Below are 21,936 nucleotides of genomic sequence, written 5' to 3' on the forward strand. Positions count from 1 at the left end.
TCAAGTTTATGCGCTTTTTGAACCCATTAAAGAGGGCAGCAAAGGCAAGAAGAGGATATTGTCTTCAAGAGCTTTGGGATAGGCCTAAAGGAAGAGCCAGCGTAGTAGCATGATGTTCCAAATGTGGAAAATGAGTATAAGAAAATGATGCTAGTGGGGTAATTATTGCATATCTCAGGCCAACTTGAAAGTGCAAATCTAATGCTTTTTGGACAACAAGACATGCATGCTAATGTAGGTCACCTTAGATACGTTGGTAGTGGTTTGGTTTTCCAAGCAATGGTTGACAATGCTTCAGCCATGGGGATGCAAGGGTTAAATGTGTTTGGTATGCAGCCGCCTATGTATGGCATGCAAGGCCCAATGTACCTGGGTATGGCAAGTGGAGTGCAAAACCCTATATATAGTATTATTGGCATGATACTAGGGTACAAAGTGGCAAGCTTGGCAACGCATATATGTAGCCGATTGTGTTTGGCACTCATGGTATTGATGTTGGTTATGTAAATGCTCCATAGAGTGCTAGTCACGAGGAAAAATGCAACTAGTAATACAAAGGTAAAAGTGACAAGTTATGCCAGTTGGGCTTTGGTGGTTAGTTGGTGCTAGTTTTAACCCTAGGATAGTTGTTTTGGCACGAAGTGCCAGTGGGGTGACACTAGGGACTAGGCATTAATTAATTAATTCATGCTAGTCTAAGGGTCAATAGAGGTTGAGAACCACTCCAAGTTGCAAATAGCCCAGCCAATTTAATTATGGATGGGCTTATTTAATTTTGGGCAGGGTCAAAAGAATTAAAATTAATTTTTAAAATTATTTATTTTGAAAATTAATTTAATGGTTAGATAATGCTGAAAATTGGGTTTACAAGGTTTGGAAAAAGTACCCATGCAAACTGAGAAAACGTTTTTAGGCTTGGTCTCAGTCATTTAGATAAGTTTTTAGCTGGAGGAGAAGAGGGCGAAGGTTGCTGGTTCATTTTCTAAGCAGGGAACAAGAGATTATTATGGGTTACAGCCATTAGTGGAAATGTGATAACAGAAGAAGGCCCATCAGGAGTTGGCGATATCATCAGCTAGTTGGCGATAGCATTTTGGTACTCCTAGGTTGTAGCTCGCCACATTTCTTGTTGCAGCTGGGAGTAGGCAGATTGGAGGGTTTTTGTGCGAAGAAACTCAGAATTTTCTCTCTCTAGCATTCTCTCATCTCCTTCAATCAAATTCAAAAGAATTGAGCTTATCTCAACCATTTGGAGCAATTCTCAATTAGATTTGGTGGACAACAGAGAGAACTCTGCTGTAAACCCTAAATTTCTACAAAAAGTAGGGTGTAGTAGTGAATTTAGGATCTGTGCTATTCGTAGAAGGTATCAATACTGAATTCCGCTATTGAAATTTGTAGAATTATTAAGGAATTCAGATGTTAGCCCATTGATTGTGAATTTGGGGCGACATTTGGCTAGTTGTGGTCCAATCAAAGCAAGTTTTAAATGAAAGTTAAGGGGCAAATTGCCCAATTTTTTTGCTAATTGTTGGAGTAGTAAGGGGCTTTTGGATTAGCCAAGGAGATTGTGGAATCTTTGCTTGTAATCAACCATTAGCAATTGAAATTAAAGAAATACCGAAAAGGGTGCTAGTTTCGGGGCCTCATGGGTGTTCACTATCTGAGATTATGAAGGTAAAGTGTGGATTTCAGTTTATGTTTATTATTGATTGATGTAATTAAGTGCTTGATCAGGAATTGCCACCCTATCCAAGGAGGAAGATTGGTTTCAAGGTTCCATTGCCGGGGTACCACTCAATCCCTTGATTTGGTGGGTTTGAGGCACCTGATTGCAAGCGAAATTTTTGTGCTAGTGTTGGCTTTTGTGCCAGCCAGGAAATTACAGCAAGATGTCTTCATATAGCGAGATGGAATTAAGTAGTGATGATGCCTCTCTGTATGGACATTCACATGCGAAGAAGGAAATTCAATGCATGATCTTGGACAAGGCTTAGACCATGGACAGCAAGCTGGAAATGTTGTTGTTGCGCAAGATGTATAGCTTTCAAGGCATAATAAGGTTGATGACTAGTAAAGTGAAGAGGAATTTGATGAGTAGTTCAAGAATCACATGAGGACAGCCACAAACCTATTTGCAATTGTCAAAGGATTCCCAGTTTACTTGATTTTTGATTGTTCGGAAGAGGGACAAGGGCAAGAAGGAGGAGTCATCTTTTACACCTTCGGGATAGCAAGGTGCATTGAAGGTAATGCCAAGGCTTCACTTGAAGCTCCCAAGGAGGTTAATGAAGCAAAACAATTGGTATCTATGGGGCAAGGAATGCAAATGCTAGGCCATCATGGAAGTACTCATCAAATGGATTTTGGATAGTTGAGCATGCATGCTATGATAGGGCTGCTAGGGTACTTTGGTGGTAGCATGGTAATTCATGCAATGGTTGGACAGGGACTGCGTATGGGAATGTAAGGCACAAATCCCTGTGGCATACAATAGCCAATGCATGGTGTGCAAGGTCCAATGTATTTTGGTATAGGTAGAAATGTGCAAAGCCCTTTGTATGGTAGCATTGGTTTCATGCTTGGGATACAAAGTGGCATGTTTGGTAATGCATATATACCCCCGAATGTTTACGGGGCTCAAGGAATGAGTATTGGTCATGCAAATACTTTGTTTGGGCTTGGTCATGATGTAAATACAACAAATGTATCCCTTTTGCAGTAGCTAGTGTATGACAACTTGACACATAGAGGGGCAGCAAAAGACTATGATGAGGGTGGAAAAACAGTGAAGTTTGAGTCCTTCAATGGTTCATAAGATAGACTAAAAGCTTCAACTTTCATTTAGCAGTTTGATGAGGCCTATTCAGGGGGAAACTTCACCGAATCCTCTCAGATTTGAAAGGTAACCACTTTCTTGAAGGGAAATGCATTCTAGTGGTAATCTATGCTTTTGATATAAGGTAGAGCAACGTCAACATGGGCACAATTCAAGCAAATGTTTGCATTGAATTGGTTAACAAGTATCTTTGAGGTGGACATCATGACAACTTGGAACAAGATGGATGCTAAGGAATGCAAGAATTTGGAGTAATATAATAAAAAGTTTTGGGATGCATTGTTGCCTATCACTTCTTATCGCCTCGTACCCCTTCGTCAGTAAGTGAAAAAATATGTTTGTGGACCGCCTAAAGCAGTTACTGATTTTTGCATGAAATCCACCTTGGCTTGCATGTCTTAGCTCATAGAGATTGTAGCTACAAAGGATGCTTTGCTGCGTGTGAAGGATTCGGGCTTCCTAGAGAGTAGGGAAAAGCCAAATAAAACATTGTTCAAGGTTGAGAAAAGGGGTAGATTTAGAAATTAGTTTTGAAAAGAGGCTAAAATAGCAAAGAAAGGGTTCGAAAACATTGGTATAGGGTAGGGAATTGATGGTTGTAAATAAATGCTTTATTTGTGAATAGGATGGCCACATTGCAGGGGATTGTTCCAATAGGTAGCAAGTTGGAAAATCAAAAAATCAAGGAGATCCCAAGGGAAAGAAGTTCAAAACATGTGTGGGATTAGTAACCAACGTTGTTAGTGATTAGTCCAACGATAGTGTTGTTGAGTTGTGCAAAGCATGGGGCAAAATTAGGAATTAGCATACATTGATATTCTTTGATAATGGTGAACGAGCCGATTTTGTCTCTGTAGACATGGCAGCCCATCTAGGCATCACAGAGAATGAGATGGGATTTATGGGAAAAGTTGGAATCGCATATAAAGACCATGCAAAGCTCGCCACACCACTCATTGGAAAACTTCGGTTGCATACATAGAGATATGTGGACAATGAAGAGTTCTTCATTGTTCCACTTGAGGATAGTGATGTGTTGCTTGGTATGCCATGCTGCCACCGTATGCATATAGTGATTGATTCACATGCAAAAGAGATCACTATTCAATATAAGGGAAAGACTCTCACACTTGATGTAAAATTTAAAGGGGAATCTGTAATGTGTTGAGCTAAAAATGCATTAGCTTTACTTAAACAACCCCAAAATATGCTTAATTAAGGAAGAAACCTTGTTTATTTAAAAAGAAATGCATTTTTAGAGAGTAATCGTATCTCATAAGTACAAATCCACTTGGAAGGGCCCAAACTTTCTATAAATAGGTATACTACCCTCCATTCAGCCTCGATCTAGTTTTTGCAGATTTCGGGTATTTCAGCTTGCTGCCCACAATGCGGGCGCAGACATTGTAGTCCAAGCTGGCCACCGCTGTTTACAATAGTCTGGCGCTTGTTTCCAGCCCACCACACGCTGTTCGGAGGTGATTTCAACATGTTGATTGTTGCTGGTTTTTCTTGCGTTTTTAGTCTTTCTTTCTCCTGGAGCGTGTGTTTGTTGTTTTCTCTCTTCTGCAGCTAGCGTTTTTAGTCTTTCTCTCTTCTCACGTGCGTTTTTAGTTTGTCTCTCTCTTGCACTACTTTGTTACATACGAGGTGTAGAATTCATTCGGGATCCGTTTGGAGTACGACACACTCTCTAGCTCATTACCCCTGCCCTGATCCTTGAGATACAGGAGTTCGAGGTGGAGAATTCATTCACTACATAGCGGTTTGCTGTATGAGTATTGTATATTCAATAATCATATCATTTCATTCATTCTCTGTGTTCATTGTCTCTGAGTTACCCTAAACCTAATTGTGTTTTTCTATCAATCAGTGGTTTCTCGTACGGTGTTATTTGTGTTTCTATGTTAGCGTATTTTCTACACATGGTATGAGAGGCGAGTTCTCTAAGAGAAACCTAGACCTTGATATGAAAGCTCTACACAAGAAGCAAGAACAACAGAAGGGAAGATGACTTCGAATACTACTTTTGCACCACTTCTCACATCTGAGCTAAATCCATCGAAGAATGAGTCGGAGTGGGCCTCACAGCTTGCTTCACAAGCTCCCGATATGGCCGGATATACATTGGACTAACATGGAGTTCCATGACCTTATAAGATCATTGCAGCTGAGTACGATCTCATTTTGATGCATAGAGCCCAACAGTAGATGGAAGGTAAGTTTGAATTTCACCCTTCAGATTTGGTGCATTGATCTATTGACCATGTAGGAAGGGCGGAATCTCCACTTAGGATTGGCCATCCGCAAGTGAAAACTGGCATAGAGTACACTTCATTGCCTTTATACTTGTTCTCTTTGGTGCCAGGTATGTCTATCATTTTAGATTTTGTTAATGATGATTCCCCTTCTCCTACTGATATGGACGATTTTCATAATGAAGGATGTATGTAAAACAATTTTTGGTTTATGAGTAATGAGGAATATATATATTTCTTTATGAACTCAAGACAAGATAAGTAGTTGAAACAAGAAATTGTGAGTACTCCTTTCTCTTCTTTTCCTTCAAACAATTTTATTTTCAAAGGTCAAAATGAAGTAGGTACATCATCATCATCATTATTTCAATTTAATGCATTTAATGGACAAAAGGAACCCACATTATTTTCCATATCTCCACCTATCACAAATCCATTTAATCCCCCTTCCATCCCACCCTCTTTTTCCGCTCCCACATCCTTTCAGCCCCCATTAAGTGCACCGCATGTTGCATCTCATGTAGGATCATATGTATTTTCATTTACCACACTGGGGAGTTTTTCAAACTTAGGCATAGCCGTTAGAACCTTATCTTTTCCTCAGTTGTGGGTGGTTTTCCACCTTTTCGTCACACACTTTCGGGATCATTGTAGCGTGAGTATTCTTCCCAATCTCAGTTGAGTGTGGATCAGTTGGTGGCACAGTTTTCTTCCATGGCATTACCTAGTGGACCCTCTTATCATTATGCTGTGTCCTAGCTGACATTTGGACATGACTTATTTGTCTCCACCTTGACAGGCACCTTATGGAAACATTCATGTTCCAGTGTCTCTGCATCAATTGGGACTCATTGGACACTCAGCCTATTTTTGCCTATCCATCTCTTTCCCCTTCTTCTTATCAGACACCTCCGCCACCACCACCACCACCACCACCATCTTATCCTCCACACCCATCCTACCCCACATTCTTGACACCTCATTGTTCTACCTTATCTTCCACCAAGCATGCTTTGAATGACAAGACTCGTTTTAATGGGTCAAACTTTACAACTTGGTCAAACTTGATGAGACATGTCCTTGACTCACAGAACCTATGGGATCTTGTGCAGGGATTGGAAACCCAACTTGATCCCGTACTTGTTCCATAATACGAGGTCGTCTGCTCATGGAAGTGTAGGAATGCCTCCGCTATTGTTAAGCTAATACAAGGCCTATTGCTTGAGTTTCATTCTTGGCTTAAGTATTTTGACTTAGCATTAGAGCGATGGGCACACTTGACTGTACCTAAGAAGAATAGGTATTGTCAAGATTGTCAAAAGGTTGGCCATTTTAACGACGAGTGTCGATCAAAGGCAAGAGGCACAATACTAAAAGATAAGTCACAAACTTCTGCTCTTCAGTCGAGCAAACCCCCTCAGGGGAGGCAGGGTGATGGCAAGGGGCAGTGGAAAGGTTAGATTTACATTGCCATTGGTCAGCCATTTGAGTCGATGACGTTTTTTAATCTAGAGGGCTTGTGTGACTGGTTTGCAGAGGTCCACATCGTCCCATAGAGACATTTGATGCAAGTCTTGTCCACATCTATGAGTTACCTCGCACCGAGGTTACTGTAGAGACCCACTCATTACAAGCGAGCACATCAGTATCTGTTTGGATTCTAGACTGTGGAGTTACACATCACATGACTCCTATAGAAGATATATTCCGTACCCGAGCCCTTGCAGCTGGGCGGGTCTGCGTACGAAACAACTCCTCGGTCAAGATCCAAGCTCAAGGTTGCGTTGGTTTTGCCACTAACAAGGATTTGGATTAGGCTTCGTTGGACAATGTATACTATGTCCCTCAACTTGGGGTGAACTTGTTATTTGTTCAACAGCTTTGCCGGTTGGAGTGAGCAGTTTTCTTTACAATGACCATAGTCGAAGTCCTTCACTCTTAGACTGGTTTAGTGATTGCTTGCGGTAAGGCACATGCTAATGGCCTAAACCACATCACCCGTTTTCTTACCGAGCTTACAGCCAAGGGCTCTGTGTTGCATAGCTTCCAGACATTAACCACATCTCGGGAGCGTATGAATAATAAGTGTCTTTGGCATTTCTGCCTAGGGCATCTTGGCTATGATTCTCTTTATGAGTTGTCTCATTGTGAGATGGTTGAGGGCCTTTCTTACTTGAAGCTTGCTCGAGATGTTTGTAGAGTATGTTAGCTCGGGAAGTAGCACCATACTCCATTTTCTCAACAGTCTACAGAGATTCGAGACACCTCTTAAATTAATTCACATTGATCTTTGTGGACCATGTCCACTACTGCCTTGAATGGCGCATTGTTCTTCTTTTTGATAGTGGATGATCATGCAAGACACATGTGGGTGTAATTCCTTAAGCATAAGTCCGATGCTTTCACGTATCTCTCTGCTTGGTTGCTACTAGTTCCTAACCAGACGGATTGTCATGTTTGTTGTATAAGGAGTGATAGCGGTGGTGAGTTCATCTTCAACGAGTTTTCCGAGTTTCTATAGCAGCATAGCGTTTCTTGCAAGCTCACCTCTACCAACTCCCCCTCTTCGAATGGAATTGTAGAGCGTCAGAAGCGGACAATCATGGAAATGACACGCTATATCCTATTCACAGCAGAGCTCCCTTAGCGCCTTTGGGTTAAGGCTGCTAACATTGTGGTGTACATCCTTAACTGGTACGCGATTACGACTTTTCCTAAGAGGACCTCGTACAAGGTATTCTTTGGCTCTCGGCTTGTCATATCCCACTTTAGAGTCTTCAGGTGTTGTACATACACTCACACGGCTGATGATAAAATAGGGAAACTTCTTTGGTTAATTCATACTAGGCCAGACTTAGCTTACTCAGTTAGCATTCTCAGTTAGTATTTCATAGTATCTAGGATGTCATGTTGGACTGTATGTTTTCGCGTGTTGTGTTATTTGTGGTGTACTTATTTTGATGGCCTCACTTATGGTTTTGGTTTATATTTGCAAGAGTACACTAATTCTAATTGGGCAGGAGATCTTGATACTTGGCATTCTGCTGGCGGCTACCTCTTCACATTGGGTACAACTCCCATTTCTTGGTCCAACCATAAGCAAAAGACGGTGGCGGATTTTACGGCCAAGGTTGAGTATAGGGCTCTCTTCGATGGCCCCATCAAGGTTATCTACTTGAGGAGCTTACTGGAGGGGCTTCACTTCCCTTGTGACTCTCCCACCGTTGTCTACTGTGACAACTAGAGTGCCATTGCCCTTGCGGACAATTCGATCATCACACTATGGACGCAGCATATGGGAGTCCACTTCCACTTTTCTAGAGAGCAAGTTGAGCTAGACACTATCCGCCTAGAGTTTGTGTCTTCATCAGACAATTTTGGAGACATTTTGATCAAAGCGGTCAACCTGCCGGTTCTTTAGTATCTTTTACCTAGGATCGGCTTGGGTACATCCTCCCCTACTTCTTTAGATTGACAGGGAGAGAGTGCTTCCCGCTTGCTTTCCCTTCCAGTTTGAGAGGTGGCGGTGACTTCTCTTGATAGTGATAGTGATGATGCTTATAATTTTTTACACATTCATTCATTCATTCATTTATTCTTTTATATTGTACTTTTGGACATTTGTAACTTCATTCGCACTGTCAAGATGACATGATTGTAAAAGGACACTTCGGCAAGTGAACAATTCCCTTGCGAGAGCATTGTCCAAGTGGCACCGTTGCATTGCATTTTTTGTAAGCATGATAACTTGCAACTTGCTTTGCATTACCCCATGCATTGGCATTCTGTTTATGTAAACATGGATCTATGCGCATTTATTCCTTTTCGGTCTTTTGTAGTGGTCGACTTTGGATCCACCACATTCGTGGCATTGCATATGACAATCTCCAAGGCAATTCTACCCAGCTTGCTTGCTTTGCTTGTCTTGCTTGCTTCACATCTTTGCTATATTTGTGTCACCCACACCTTAGCCATTTTCCTTTTTCACCGACACCTAGTAAATGGAAGAGATAATATGCTTGTTTTGTGAAGGTCTTGGGTCCTGACCATCCCTTATTACTCCCCTGTTTGGGACATAGATACTCAATAGGACGAAAATTGATTTGAAACCCTAACTTAATATTAAATCTGTCAAAATTACAAAGCTCTCTCAAAAAAAAAAGAAGAAAAGAAAAGGAAAGAAAAGTCCATGGCTAATCCCATCCGCCTTTGCAAGACTTGGTAGGCCACTGGGCAGTCAATGTGTACCATTTGTTCCATGCCCTGGCCTCTTTGGGGTAATTACTTGGATTCCATTGGTAAGATAACCATTGCCTTTGTAGTCTTAGTAGACCACTGGGCAGTTGACGTGCACCTTTTGTTAGATGCTCCGGTTGCTTTGGGATGGGATGCCTTGGGATAAAAGATAAAAAAAAAAAGCTTGGCTGGCCCACTCCTTGTGGCACTGTTGTTGGGCTTGAGAGGGAGTGTTGAGCGAAAAATGCATTAGCTTCACTTAAACAATCCAAAAATATGCTTTATTAAGTAAGAAGCCTTGTTTATTTAAAAAGAAATGCGTTCCTACAGAGTGTTTGTATCCCATAAGCACAAACCCACTTGGGAGGGCCCAAACTTTCTATAAATAGGTATGATGCCCTTCAATCAATCTTAATCTCGTTTTTGCAGATTTTAGACATTTCTGCTTGCTGCCCACACCTCAAACACAAAAGACATTGTGGTCCAAGTTGGCCATTGCTGTCTACAATAGTTTGGCACCTGTTTACAGCTTACCACACATTGTTCAGAGCTGATTTCAGCATGTTGACTGTTGCTTTTGATTTTTCGTGCTTTTTTAGTCATTGTCTCTCCTGCAGCATGTGTTTGCTGTTTTCTCTCTCCTGCAGCCAACGTTTTTAGTATTTTCCTGTCCTTATCTGCGTTTTTAGTCTTTCTCCTCTTGCACTGCCGTCATTAGATCTAGCCTTCCTTGGCTGCGTTTACTGGTGTTCGACATCTGGACACTGCCTTGTTGTGATTCGGGATCCATTTGGAGTAGATGTCGCTGCCTTGTTGTGATTCGGGATCCATTTGGAGTACTACACACTCTCTAGCTCATTAACCCTGCCTTGATCCTTGAGATACAGGAGTTCGAGGTACAATATTCATTCAACACTGCATAGTGTGTTTGCTGCGGGAGCATTGTATATTCAATAATTATATCATTTTATTCATTCTCTGTGTTACCCTAACCCTAGTTGTGTTCTTCTATCAGTCTGTGCTTTGTCATACAGTATTATTTGTGTTTTTGTGTTAGGGTATTTTCTTTGCACCCTATTGTATTTGCAGCTACCATTTCTAAAGTAATGAAAAATCATCTTTCAATGTACTTGGTTTTTACTAAGAATAAGGATAATAATGAGAATGTTGGGAATATTTCTAATTTAGAGAGGGATCGCGTGTTATTTCTGAAAATGTATGTTGGTTGTTTCTCTCAGTCACTTATAGGGAAGTTATTGCCTGAAAGGCCTGAAGATCATAACATAGATCTTATCCCTGTCATCCTACAGAGTCAGTGCAACCCAACAAGAGGAGATTATGAGTTAGGAGAATGAGCTATTAGAAAAAGGGTTGATTTAGCCCAACTCAACTCCTTTTTGTTCTTTAGTGCTTTTGATATAGAAAAATGACGATTCATGGTGTATGTGCATTGACTATCGTGTTGTAAATAAGATCAAGATAAAGAATCGGTTTCCAATTCCAGATTGATGATGCTATGGATAGATTGCAGGGAGTAGCCATATTCAGTCGTATAGATTTGAAAAGTGGGTATCATCAGATATGCATTATGCCTAAGACAACTTTCAGGACATCTTTTGGGCTGTATGAGTTTCTTGTTATGCCTTTTGGACTTACACATTCTCTTGCAAGGTGGAGGTCTGTCTCAAGGACAAAAAATTTTGAGATGCTTTAATCTTGTTGATAATATTTGATTAAGTTACTAATGAAATGTGCAAGGTTGTTTAGCACTTGTGATGCACATGGTAACAGGTCAAGGACCCCGAGGATACTGTGGGTGTCAAAGGCAAAAGTTGTGACAAGTTATGCTGGCTGGGCTTTAGTGGTCAGTTGGTACTAGTTCTAGTCCTAAGACAGTTCTTTGGACACCAAGTGTCAATGGTGACACTAAAGACTAGGCATTTATTAATTAATGTAAGTCTAAGGATAACAGAGGTTGGGGACCGGTAATTATGGATGGGCACATTTAATGTTGTTGGTGCTCCTAGGGTGTAGGCGGCTGCATTTCTTGCTATAGTAGGAAGCAGGCATATTGGAGGGTTTTTTGCAAAAAGACTCTGAATTTTCTCTCTTTGTGGCTTTCTCTTTTCTCCTTCAGTCAATTCTTAGAGAATCTGAACTTATCTTAGCCATTTGGAACATATCTCAACCAAATTGGGTGACAACAAAGGGAATTTAGCTGTAAACCCTAAATTTCTGCTTAAAATAGGGTTTAGTATCCATCTCTGGACCCGTGACATTAGTAGAAGGCATTGTACATTGAATTTAATACCTGAAATTTGTGGAATTATCAGGGAATTCAGATGCTAGCCGATCGATTGTGAATTTGGGTAGCCTTTGGCCAATTGGTGTCCAATTAGAACAGTCCTTGGTGAAAATCAAGGGGTAAATTTCCCAATTTGTTGTTGAATGTTTGAGCAAGAAGGGACTTTTGGATAAGCCAAGGAGATTGTGGAATCTTGGCTTGTAATCAATCCATTAGCAATTAAAATTAAAGAAATACCAAAAGGGGTGCCAGTTTTGGGACCAATAGTGTGTCCATTGTCTAAGATTATGAAGGTACCGTGTGCATTTCAGTTTATGTTTATTTATTGATTGCTATAATCGAGTGCTTGATTAGGAATTACCACCCTATCTAGAAGGAAGGCTGGTTTCAGTGGCTGTTAGTATGCAAATTTCCATGCATAGTCATATTGCAATGGTCCTAAGTATGTAAAGAGGAATGTTTCCTAATGCATCTGGAGCCCCTCGTATGTAATGTATACATGAGGGGACTAGTCAAGTGGATGCGAGGTTTCGTGCCAATTAAGATAGAATCGCAACAATGTGAAAGTAGAAAAAATCTCCATGATTGAGAGAGAGAAAGGCATAGAACCTAGTGGAGGTGTCAAGGCAAGTGAAAGGCATATAGTTTCCATGTGCTTCTTGGTGAAGTTTTAGTATCATTTAATCTATGATGGATACAATGGATGGATGAGGGTGGCTTGTTATATCATCCTCAGTAGTGCACTTTATCTTAATGTATTTTAGTTAAAGCCAACTTTGGATTGGGCTCTTTCAAGCTTAGGAGAGCATAAAAGGTCCAGAGTATTGCTTGATGTTGAAGGGGGAGGTCGCACCTCCACTCGCCTAGTGATGGACAGCTTAGTTGTTTAGTGGATTTCGAAGTACTTGGTTTGTATCTAGGATATTGTATGCAGAGATAATATTTTTACCATTGGGATTACTATTTAGAGTACTAGTCATTGTGAGTTGATATGCAAATGTGTATGATTTGCACCTAGGCTTTGAAACTATACATTTGCAGAGTTACTAGCATGTATGGAATACATGGAATGCAATTTTGGATGTGATGTACATTTTCAAAAGAAGTACAATTGCATAAGTTACATGTGGTTTGCAATTGATGTATGCTTCACATTATTGCGGTGAGGCATTAGTTATGCTTAGTTTATGCATCACTTTGTCTTGGTGGTCATAATAGTGTTGGGTTTGGGCATGTGGATGCATCCCTTATGGTTCTAACTGTGGTTATGATTCATGTGTGTGAATCGTAACTAGTTAACTAGAATTTTAGACACGCAGACGACATGAGCATGGTTAAGCAATAGATGTAGATGTTATTTGACTATGATATCAACATGTGTTTCTAGTAGTGGCAATGGATGCTTTTGACAAATTGTAGTGCAATTGAGGGCGATTGCAAGGATTTCGAGGGAGACGTCTATTTTGAGGATGTGAAAATTTGATGCTTTGCTTAGCATTTGATCAAATGATAATCAAATGTGCAAATGTGAGATGCACATGTTATATGCAAGTTATTTCACAATGATGCGCCAAGGACCCCCAGATGTTATTGGGTATCAAAGGAAAAGGTTATAATAAGTTGTACTTGTCAGATACTAGGTGGTACTTGGTCATAGGTTTTAGCCTAGATCATTTTTTTAGCCATGAATGTCAATGGTGAGATTAGGGACTAGGCATTAGTTAATTAATTAATGCCAATTTAGTGCTTAATAAATATTGAGGAATACTTGGGTGACAAATTGGCCGAGCCAATTTAATTGTTGGTTGGTAAAGTTAATTTTTAGAGCAAGAATTAATAATTGAATTAATTTTTCGTATTTATATTCTGAAAAGCAATTCAATTGGGTTGAAAAATGCAATTGGAAGGCTATCACTTGGCAAAACTTTCCTATGCAAGTGAGGGAATGGCTATATGAGGCTATTGGAGCCTCATTTTAGCATGGTGGAGATTGGGAGAGGAAGAGAGAGAACTGCTGCTACAATTTTCGAGCCATTGGTGATCAGCCAACCATTGGAGGCTGTGAAAGAGTTGCCTCTAGCTGGTTAGGAGGCCATTGGAGACTGTCAAAGAGTTGCCCCTAGCTGGTTGGGAGGTCACTGGAGGTAGGCAACAGCCCTTGTAGGCTGTCTATAGGTAGGTAACAATGAATTTAGGACTGGCAGGTGACTGCATGTGGGACTCTTGTTGATGGTGGGCTGTAGTCAATCTGTCATTCATAACAGGGCAGCATCAAATTTCAGCCAATTTTGGGCATAAAACTCTGAAATTTGTCTCTCTCCAGCTTCCTCTCTATTCTCTCAGCCAATTTACAGCTTCCCTCAAGAGACCCCAGCATTCAGTCCCAAGAGGGTGCATAAAACAGTTGCCACTTTGAGAGACCCTATTGTCATAACATCTTGCCTAGTCATTGCTCGTGAGAACATGCAAAATAGGTGAAGGATCAGCCTAATACAAAAAGTGCCTTTTGGATTAGCAAAGAGACATTTCAGTGCCTTTCAATGTTGTGTATTGGGTTTATGCATGACTTTGCTCAATTGACTAATAGCATATTGAATGTCGAGATGATTGCGGGACAAGGAAATCAAGCATCCTATTGCATGTGGCATTGACGGGATCACTGCCATCTTCTAAGGAGAAATGGAACCCAGATCCAAAGGTGTTGAAACTGGCTTAAACTGAAAACGTTGTAAAAGCTATCCATGGCTTAAATAAAACAAACTCAGCTACAAACTCTTTTCCATGGCTTAAATAAAACCTGCAATTTGGTCTAAGGCTGTCGGCTAAATGTTGAAGTTTACATGACCAGTTAAAAAAACCTGTACTTCAGAGATCCTGAAAATATTTTTTGTTCATCACAGTTTACTGCACTAACATGAAATGCTCATGAATGGGGTTTTCTTTGTAAGACCGAAAGCCTTCAAGTTACTAAGGCCAGGGGTAGAGAGACTCGCAAATTATGAGTTTATCCCCAAATTGTTTTTGAATGATTGCTATGGCTTTTCTGTTTTTGCTGGTCAAAATCAAGTAAGTTGTAACTGTTTTATCCTGTTTTAGAAGATGTTCTTTTCTAGTACTGACTTGTGTAAACAAGTGATATAATGAGTTTTCTTCTGATCCTTTATAGGTAACAAGCAAAAAAGCTATGATTATTGATGCTTATGAGCAAATGAAATGTAAGCTGGGACCAACACCTGTCATATCTAAAGGTTATCTTAAGTCCTCCTAGTTCCTCAAACCAACTTTTTCAACATACTATTTGAAAGTATTTCCAAAAATATGCAGATGCTATGTTTTACAAGTTGTGCTTTATTGTCTACTATATCTTGTTAAAGTGCTTTCAATGGAAAAGTTTGCTCATGGCCACTTGCATTACTTGTTTTTGGGGGCGCGGGGGGTGTCGTAAAGGTGACAAAGTGGCATTGTGAAAATTGAAGTCAATTACAACTTTCCTTCTTATAATCGATAATCTTTGCTTACCAAAATTTTGAACTATGATGGCTGAGTCTGTTCCTTCTTGCCAATCTTCGGGTCCTCTTTGCCTCCAAATGAGCCATTTTGTTTTAGTAGGTAATTTTTGTTTGCAGTAGTTACTAAATTGGATCATATGGGTATTGACATTGTCTTAATCTGGCAAATTTATCATAGATTGACAAGGGCTCTGGCAGGTGAAATGTCTGTACTTTACACATTAAGAATGGTGGGAGTGCAAAATCATGGTGTTACTGCTGTAACTGTTCTGGCTTGAGATGATAAACACTTTTTTTTCTTAGTGATCCTTTGGTTGTAGCTTAAGTGAATCTTATTGGAAGTGGTTGCGCTACTAACTGGTCAAGCAACTTCACTTTTTGAAGTAGGAACACCAAATCTTGATTGTTAGTTTGGTGAGGGCTCATAATGTATGCACAGGTACATGTTGCCATTTTCCTTCACAAGAAGTGTTGGTGCACACAAGGAAGAAGGGCTGACCAGAATCATTCCATGGCCAATAGCTCCTTCATCTATGGTGCAAGATTGTCAAGCTTTATCTGTATGCAGTTGAAGGGCACTAGGTCAATGTGGATATTCTCAGGTCTGGACAAAAGAAGCTGTATAGGAAGATGATCAAGACACAGATTGCCCTATTCCTAGAAAAAGCATGATGATGAGGACTTGCCATTCACCCACTTTGGTAAGGATCCACCCCTCAGCTGGTGGTGGATGGGCTCTGGCAATGGCTTAGTTTTTGGCCGAGCGGTGTCAGATCACAATGGTCTGGTAATTGTTGGGAGACATGGGGTCTCTACTATTAAAGAGAGGCACAATAGTATGGTTTGCTCAACTGGTTGGGAAACCCGTGCACGTGGCTTGGTTGAGAATCTGTTAGTAGTATCTATGACTGTTGTTTGTGAAAAGAAACAGCTTTGATTTTGTCTAGGTGCAATTGGTTGTGGCATGTTTGGCTGTGCTGGCACATCATAAAGAGTCCTTGCATATCCTTACCATGCTTTTGGTGTTGCAGTTGGAATGGCTGGTCCATTCTCCTGAAACATCCCGTAGATCCTCTTGTTATCCTGTCCTAAGAATTGTTGGTATATGTTGTCCAGATTAGCAAGGTAGCTGCATTTTCTCTTTCGTATTAAACACTGAAAAACTATCTTGGCCTGGTTGTTTGCTCAATGAGATATCTTTCCATAATCTATCCCTGGTTTGATGGTATTCATCATTACATGAACTATATTCTGAGGTGCTGTGTTATGTGGGTTGTTTATTTGGAGAGGTTTTCCATGTGTGAATGCATGCATGCAGCATGCTTGTCAGGTACGAAAGGTACGATACGGTATTGTATGATAAAATACAATACTAAATGGTACCCTATGATTTTGTAAGGTACAGTACGATATTAGTACCAAAAAAGAAAACTTAATTTTCTTAAAAACTATAAATGATAAGACACATGTTCAAAGTGAAAATAGATTATAGCAATGCCATTACAAAATAAGATCAATGATCATACATGATACATCATACAACTGTCATAGGAGTCCGGAGTCGGATAGATCACGACGGACTCAAGAGTCAAGAGTGGAATTTGCCAATCTGGATACAATCATCAATCATCAGTGATACATCATACATCGTAATCATAACCATAATCATCATCATCATCATCAGCATCATTTGAGTGTTTATCAAGAAAGTCTAAGGTATTGGATGATGAGACACTCATATTCATCCTTACTGATGAGGTTACCATCATCATTAAATGATGGCCCCCTAGGCAATGACTATGTAACTATAGGCAAGGGGTGGATGTTATCATCAAGCACGGGATGAGAGTTACTAGAGCCTTGCCTCATATATGTCTGCAAACCACTCGAACAATCCCTCATCGATCTTGAAGGGCACCGAATGACCATGTCCTTGCTAGCAACTGCTGCAACTCAAACTCCTCAAACTGGTCGCACTCCTCACCCATGACCATGCTAATTGCAATTGTTTGTTGCTATGAGCTTTCTATAGAGCTTCGCAACGATCTGCTCTTCCTCATTAACCTCTTGGTATACACTCGGAAGTGTCACCCATCAACTTAAATGTATCAACATTCATCTACACAATGCACATAAGATTATAAATACTAAATTATTTAGTATAAAATTAAAAATAACAAATTTTAACCAAACTTAATCAAAACGTTAAGTGTTTATCTGCTTTGGACTACCCATGGTCATCATGCCCTTCAACATGCGCAAGTTAGCGTTGCAATAGACTAGGCGCTACCGATTGCAAATCTTTATGTGAATGAGAGAATAGGCACTTCAATTTCTCTCACATGCACCCGAAGAGCAATCCTGAGCAAGGACTCTCATGGCCAAGGGTTGAAGTGTTTGCAGCGCATATCCAAGATTTTGCTAGTAAAAGAGAGGCTTCACAAGTGACTCTCTTCTTCAACAAGTGGGAGAAGCAAAAGCCACATGTCCTCTCTGATCCGTATAGTATCCAAGCTCCTCTAGTATTGTGTTGTGGTCATCCATGGGGACCACATGAGTGAGATACGCAAGTTGGTCAAAATGCAGCTCTCTATCATCCATGACTGTTGGAGACTTGTAGGACGGATGTAATAGTGCTGTAAATCATGGATGGGCTTACGCATCGATGCCCATCTCTTCTTTGCTATGTCAGTGATGTGTGTATGCTATGACTTCGTGATCATCGTGCAAGTGCATGCCTCCACCAATGTTGCTCTAAAAAAGTAAACGAGAAGGCCCATGGTGGACTCCTTGCAATCACTCATACATAACACCCTATGAAAGGGAGTCATGGCAATCGTGATCCCATGGACTCTTTGCTAGAACTGCTCATCGAGGCACAAGTGTTGCATGGTTTTTATCTCATCTGTCTCATGCTCATCCCACTCAATCCATAGAGTGGACACCACCATTTAGCGTAGTGCGGCGGACTGCACCTTATAAAGGTGCTCCAACAACAACCACATACAAGCAAAGTGAGTTGAAGAAGGCTTTTTCAACTCAAGCATGCTATACTCACGATACATCGCAAGTACCTTCACCTTCACTGTGAAGAAGGTGACAACAGATGTAGCCTTATGCACCACCCTCTTCACCCATCTGAGCTTCCTGATGTCCTCCATGAGCAAGTCCAAACAATAACTTGCACATCTACAACCACATCATATATGGCACAAATTCAAAATTATGATAATGAAAGCTTTGGGGAGACATGAATTCAAAATTATAATAATAAAATTAAGGACTTTAAAATTTAAAAAGACAATGTGCACCTCAATGATAGCTTGCCGAATGCGGCGGTAGACAGTTGCTCCCTTCTATATGCTATCATCTACATTCGAAGGACCTTGGGCTGTTGTCATGCGCTCTTGGAGGGCTCCAAACTGTTGTCACATAATGTAGGACTGATCCTTTGTGGTTGCAAACCACATTAATAGCATCTCCTTGCTCTCTAAGAGCCTTCTTCTCTCTCACAATGGTTGGAATATGTTTCCACCATCCCCTAAAAAAAAACCTTTTCTCCACTTGCATGGGCAAGTTGTTCCAAGTGGCAGCCTTTTAATCCCATTTTCCAACATTATCTAGCTTATTAAATAAATTCTTAGAATTAGTATTTTGAAAATTAATTTAATAATTATTCTAGTGTCTAGAAACATTATTCCACGAGCCAATAATTAAATTGGCTAGGCCAATTTGTCTTTCAAATATCCTTGAGCAATTATTGATCCTTAGGTTGGCATTAATTAATTAATTAATGCCTAGTCTCGATTGTCACCATTGACATTAGTGGCCAGTAAATTGGTATAGGTCCAAATTTGACACTGGGTGCCACCCGGTACTTGTTAGCAAGCATAACTTATTACAACTTTTGCCTTTGGCACCAACTAATATCTCGGGGTCTTGGGTCCCACATTGTGAAATAATTAACTTGCACCTCACATGTGCAAGTCACATTAGCATATTTGATTAATCAAATGCTAAGCAAAGCAATAAAATGTCATGTCCTTGTGATAGACCACCCTCTCGAAATCTTTGCAATTGTCCTCGATTGCACTGCATTGTGTCAAAGGAAAAGCATACCGCACTATAATTTACGTAAGGCATTATAGTCACAACGTTGGCTAGTGTTGTCCAACCATGCCATATGCCCCAAACTTGGTGAAAATTTCCAGCTAGCATATACATAACATAAAACTGGAAATTAGTTTGGAATTGTTGCTAGAAACCCATTGGATGCATCCATAACTCATGTTTCTTAACCGTTTTGACTTCAAATTTATAGTAAAGCATATTCTCAGCATAAACCATGGCTGAAACTGTCAATAGCATTTATTGACATGCTACTATCCATGGAACCAGCTGTAAACCATTGAAAACTCACCATAATCTGATCATAAACTGATCACCTGCTAATCTGTGAACTGATCACAAGCTAATTGCAAAATCTGATTAGAAACTGGTGCAAAACTGATCCCAAAAGTGACAATAAACAATTGTCAAATTGATAAAAAATTGAGCTGAAATTGATCAGAAATTTTTCTCAGAATCGAGGCAAAAACTCATGCCAAACTGATCATAAATTGATGCAGAAGTATAGTTTCAGTGCTTGGGTGAAAATCATACTCATATGCATACATCTCATAGTGACTAACACACTGAGTAGTAGTAACCTCATGGTAGACATATTGTCAGCACAGTACCTTGAATGCATGTTGAATACATCTGAGATCCACTACATATGAGAGCTGTCCAAAATTGGTGGAGTGGAAGTGCTACCTCCAAGTGTAAGATGTGGAGCAACGTGAGACATCTGTTATTTTGTTAGGAAGTGTTGACGGTCACTAGTTAATCATTGCACTGCACGATGCAAATGCAGAATTCTTGCACCAATTTTGACTTGTGTTTTTTTCTGTCTGACAGATTCCCTCCTTGTAACTCAAAACTTCTTTGCATGGATCATATTCGATGATATCTGGGTCTGGTGGGCAATATGAGTACACAACCATGCCACTTCTGGGTTTTGATCTTTTTGGCTTCTCTCTGTTTTTTCTTGCTCTTTGCACAAAACATTATACAACTGTGCTTTTTTTGGTGATGGTGATAGTTGCATACTTTGTATTTCTGATACTCTTTCGGGGTAGCATCAGCCCCTTGAAAATTATTAATCAGAACATTAGTTTCACAAAAAAGGGTGTGGACATGCATGCTCGCAGATGTCTTCCTTCCTCTCTTGAATCCACTGTACAGCGAGCATGTAGAACATGTATAAGACAGGTCCTGTACGCTGATGGGCCTTTTTAACTAATAGAAGGATCTTGGGGTGAGAAAAGAAGTGCTCTGTGTGAGGAGTTTTTGTTCCTGTCAGAATAGTCAGGCCTGTAGTCTAAAACGCACTCAGTGGCAGGTAGCCACATTTAACCATTGCTTGCAGACAACAACATTAGTATCTCTTTCATGTGCTTCCAGTAATGTCATGCTGCACATCCACGGAGCTTGTAATCCAACCATGCTTCTATCCATTATTGCTTTCATGTGCTGCCAATAATGTCATGCTGCAGATCCACAGAGCTTGTAGTTCAACCATGCTTCTATCCATTAGCACTCATGGACATCACAATGACAAGTACACTCAGGAACTGCTGTTTTTCTCTTACATGAAGTTCACTCAAAATTAGCTGCACCATATGCAGAAAAGTTCTCTAAAAACACTGCATGTGTATGTCTTTCTGATGTCCAACTCCTTTAGTTGACATAATGGTTAAAACAAAAGTTCTACAGAGTGGAGGTGATTTTCACAAGATTTTCTTAAATTTAGTAAACCACTTGATGGAAGAAATGAATCAGCTCCTAAGCATAAGTTTTTATGATAAATTGCAATAATCTGAGAGATATGGTACATATTGATGCAGAAGAAGGGCATGTTTTTGGTGAAAGATATAGGCTCCTTCCTTGTGATTTACGTGATATAGATTCTCTCAGTATGATTCTGGAACTTGCTAAAGTGGATCCCAGGCAAGTATCTTCAGGGATTTCAATACACAGAAGTTTCAATTCGATGAGAATCATAGCTTAAACTTGGTTGTATTTTGGAACTTGAAATGTGAATGACTGAGATTTTGCTTTTCAGTGTGCCAACTTTGATACTTGCAGAATGTGTCTTAATCTATCTTGATCCAGGCATAAGTCGTGCTCTAATTCAATGGGCAGGACAAATGTTTTCAACCTGCATTTTTGCAGTATATGAGCAGGTGTCATGAGTTATAATATTTGTTATTTAATAGGCAGATTACTTGGTACTAACACACAGTAAAGTTTCTTAGACGAACTTACCTGCAGAACATTATGCATGTCTAATGAGCTGAGCACTGTTCACAGATTCACCCTGATGATGGATTCGGCCAGCAAATGCTAAAGAATTTGGAGGTGCAATTACTGCCAGATTTTTTTTAAAAGTTCAAGCTAACTGCATTGTCACCGCAAGCCTGTGATTAAGTTTCATCGAGTTGATGAGTGAAAACCTCGATAGAGATGGTTTGATTATTTGCTGAACATTTAAAGTGAATTGTATATATGGCCAGTGTTGAGTAGACAAGAGAGAGGGGCACAAATGCCCTTTGTTTCATTGTGTTGATGTATGTTGGGTGAGTATGTGTGTGGGATATGCTAATCTCTGTTTGGCAACTTTGTCAATAAGGATTTGACGGATGTTAATTGATATTTTCATGAGTTTTTTGAGCTTTCTTGGATGCA

General features: G+C 40.1%; 1 protein-coding gene across 2 annotated transcripts in view; it reads left to right on the top strand.

The window, feature by feature from the left end:
- SBI1 (Leucine carboxyl methyltransferase) overlaps window positions 1-21,936 on the top strand; it is a 136,126-nt gene that overhangs the window by 71,118 nt on the left and 43,072 nt on the right. For both annotated transcript variants that reach the window (XM_087694770.1, XM_087694769.1), the window contains exons 5-8: window positions 14,805-14,886; window positions 21,096-21,198; window positions 21,314-21,434; window positions 21,562-21,609. In XM_087694770.1, coding sequence (XP_087550896.1) covers window positions 14,805-14,886; window positions 21,096-21,198; window positions 21,314-21,434; window positions 21,562-21,609 — 354 coding nt within the window. The remainder of the gene's footprint in view (window positions 1-14,804; window positions 14,887-21,095; window positions 21,199-21,313; window positions 21,435-21,561; window positions 21,610-21,936) is intronic.

The sequence above is a fragment of the Lygodium microphyllum genome, chromosome 15 (genome assembly GCF_053477565.2).
Source record: "Lygodium microphyllum isolate KBCC chromosome 15, Lygodium_microphyllum_v1.1.10, whole genome shotgun sequence".
NCBI lineage: Eukaryota > Viridiplantae > Streptophyta > Polypodiopsida > Schizaeales > Lygodiaceae > Lygodium > Lygodium microphyllum.